The sequence below is a fragment of the Cenococcum geophilum genome (assembly GCF_001692895.1).
Source record: "Cenococcum geophilum 1.58 unplaced genomic scaffold K441scaffold_30, whole genome shotgun sequence".
Classification (NCBI taxonomy): Eukaryota; Fungi; Ascomycota; class Dothideomycetes; order Gloniales; family Gloniaceae; genus Cenococcum; species Cenococcum geophilum.
The window spans coordinates 1516900-1520403 of NW_027137588.1; the positions used below are offsets into that span (position 1 = coordinate 1516900).

The window sequence follows — 3504 nt, forward strand, 5'->3', positions numbered from 1 at the left end:
CCGACAAGCTCCACCGGGCAGGCCTTAAAGGTAGGCGACGGTAAGGGTAAGACGGGCCAGGCAAGAGAAATCTATATCATAATTGCACCAAACCTAATTAGGAAATCGGTATGCGGACGGCAGAACCTCGGAGAGCTTGTTTTTCGATGAATCTCGGTGAAATCGGAGCTTTGCGCGATTTAGAATTTTTAGTGTCGGGGAACGCAATCAATCACCCCCCACTTAATTGGGTTCTACTACCTATCGGCTATATCTATAACGCGGAAAAGCCTTTAAATACACTTATCAATCGCAGTATAACCTAATTTAGATGGAATTTAATAGTGTTGTAGTGGTTGGGGGAGTGGTAAAATCTTATTAGAAAATTAAGATTTTCTATTTTTAAGCTAAATATCGTAAATATGCTCCACTAAACGATCGGTTATAATACCAAGGATATATTACTACTTAATTTACGCCCAATATTAGTGAAATTGTAGATTAATTGTTTTTTATAGTTATTAACTAAACCACAATTCTTATGTTAACTCGTAGAAATCGCTAAAATCCATCTAAAAGCTTCATTAAAAAGCTTTATACTTTAAATATTTCCGGAATAAGGCAATTGTTCCAGAATGAAGCCCCAAAAAGCGATACACGACTTGTTCCTCTTTGAGGACGATTTGTTCCGGAATGAGGCGTGTACTGGTATGAAGCGGAGCAGGTATCGGCCTTGAACAAACCCAGACTCATTTGAACCGATAGGTGGGTTAGCTAATTATTCTTCAATAGGGCTGGAAAGCCTGGCATAGAAATCAACGAGAGCTTCGTTGAAGCCAAGTGACGCCGCATGCCAAGCTTCTTATGTATGCTTTAGCCCGACTTCCAATCCTGATCTCTATCATCTGACAACAGCACACTAACACCTTATAAGATATTTGATAGAGTCGTCGAAATCCAATATCTCCCTGAAAACGCCTCCAGATTAACAAAGCCACAAATTATGATCTGCAATCGCTGCCGGCTCTTCTGTGATGAGGCAGCTCGACAGATGAACGCCGGGAGAGCAGCTTATCCTCAATCTCCTGAAGAAAATAATGAAGGCACCAAATGGATATTCTGTCGCTTTGTCGTCCACCGCAGTTTGGACGAGTTGGAATCAGCCACTGGGCTTGGGTGCAGTGTTTGCAAATTGATCTCGCAAAGTCTAGTCAATGATGAATTAGTACGACTATTGGATCCCGTCTTTACCATTCTCGAATTGGATCCTTCTGATAAAGGGATGCCCGTGTTGTTATCAAAATTTGAAGATGCTGCTGGAAAACCTCTATTGCCAAAGCGTACGATTGCTATTTACTCTAGGAAGGTATCCTCCGGTATGTTCGCATATGCGCAATGTTGGCTGTCTCTTACCTTTCGGTTGAGTCTTTTCTAGCAGACGAGCTTGCTACCACCTTGCGAAAATGCGCTGAAATGAGCAACGAGAGCACTGGTTCAGACTCCAGCTTCGAGTTAGCCTCTTATTGGTTAGAGCAATGTCTCTCATATCATGCGGACTGCCCCAAGCCGTCCGTCACCGATACGTTCATTCCTTCTCGTGTCATAGATGTTGGTGGCTTGGATGAATCTCGAGAGCCTTACCTACTTGACACTCGAGATCAGCACGTTCCAGAAAGAGAACAGCGGTATGTCGCTTTAAGTCACTGTTGGGGCACGGCTCAAATCATCACTACTAAGCTATCGACCCTACCAGACCGACACAGTGGCATTCCCATGGCAACACTTCCTCAAACTTTCCAAGACGCTGTAATTGTTACCAGGAGACTAGCTCTACGCTATCTCTGGATCGACTCGCTCTGCATCATTCAAGATTCCAGTGAGGACTGGGAGAATGAATCCGTTCAGATGTGCAACATATATCGCAACGCGTTTTTCACGATCGCGGCGGCGCATGCTTCAAGCAGCTCGGTTGGCTGCTTCACTCAAAGAGATGGCATTTTACACTTGCCGTTTGAGTTGTCTTTTCCTTCATTGGCTGGGTCCGAAGGTGATGCCATTAAAGCTGTGTTCACGCCTCTCCCACGTAAACAGATCCTTGACAACTCTGAGCCGCCTTTATATGGACGTGCTTGGGTTTTGCAAGAGCAGATTCTCTCTCCACGCATGCTAATTTACGATGGCGATCAGCTCCGTTGGGAATGTCTGTCCGTACATGGATCGGAACGTTCTCCTCTGGGCGGAATATCAAGACATATCGGCGCTTCCAAGGCGATCAGAAGCGGCATAATAGATAACCGGGAGGATTTCTTTACCCTAACTCAGTTTAACGAAGAATTTCCTCCTCGCTATCAACATCAAGACTGGTGCTACGCTGTCATGGACTATACTCACAGGGGGATGACGAATCAAACGGACAGGCTGATCGCAATATCTGGCATTGCCGAAGCAATACAGAGACGGACTAAGAACGTGTATCTTGCAGGTCTTTGGAAAGATCAGCTCGCTCTTGGCTTGTTGTGGAACATCCCGTTCGAGCGAGAATTCACCCCTACAACGATGTTTGCATTCAACATTCCACCATCAACTCGCCATAGTAGAGAAATTGCTCCCTCCTGGTCTTGGGTATCTGTTACGGTTCCTGTTGTATTCCCAGTCCCATCAATTGGTTCCATCTTCCTTCGCCCTGTGTGTGAGATTATGCATGTACAGGTTGAAGGCATTCCTTCCTGCCAAACAGGTACCATTACCGTCCGAGGTCATGTTCGGCAGGCTTATATCAAATCAATATATCCAACTGTAATACGCCAAGCCAGCAGTGCTTGCCCGGATTATGTATACGAGCAAGGCAAAGGTGTCAGATATCACGCACAAAAATTTCACCCAAATGACTTCTTCTTAGCATCACTTAAGAGGCCAAAGAAGGTCTCCCAGTTCCAGCCAGTTCCAGGCACCTAGAGACCCAATGAATTATTACAGACGGACGAGCCACTGACATTCATTGCTATTGCGCAGCGACCCCGGGAGAACACGAAAGGACCAGTCGGAGATGAATACGAGAATGAAGTGTTTGCCCTTGGGCTTTTGCCCACTAGAAAGGCAGATAATGAGTACCGTCGAGTTGGGTACGCGGTTTGGGCAGACTGCTCATGGTATGGCCACGACTGTGGTGAGTACAGTAACTCAAGGCCTCAGGGACTCGCTTCAGGGCTACGAAACAATACGGAGATCGCAATGAAGAAGGTCAGATCATGGATTCACAATGAAGAGCCTGGAGTTAACCGCCTTTTGCCATACAAGCGTGGCCATATCCGATCTCCATTACTTATCTGTGGTGAAGGAGAGCATAAACATTCCATGCGCTGCGGGCCTCTGCCGGACAACGGAGCTTACCACAAAAGTGTAGAGGTGAAGAGTACGAGAATAAGGATTGTTTAACACTCTCTGGACCTGCTTAAACTCTGAAGTGTTGCCCTGATGGAGAATTACTCTTCACATTCCACCATTTGGAATCTTACGTTATTTTCG

The 3504-nt window shown here is 45.7% G+C and overlaps 1 protein-coding gene across 1 annotated transcript; it reads left to right on the forward strand.

Annotated features, from left to right (window-relative positions):
* Nucleotides 1-1503: 1503 nt before the first annotated feature.
* On the forward strand, nt 1504-2610 carry K441DRAFT_434030 (HET-domain-containing protein; the record flags this gene model as incomplete). Its single annotated transcript, XM_067641648.1, has 1 exon — nt 1504-2610. A coding segment is annotated over one exon (1107 nt), but the record flags the coding sequence as incomplete, so codon positions are not given.
* Nucleotides 2611-3504: the final 894 nt, after the last annotated feature.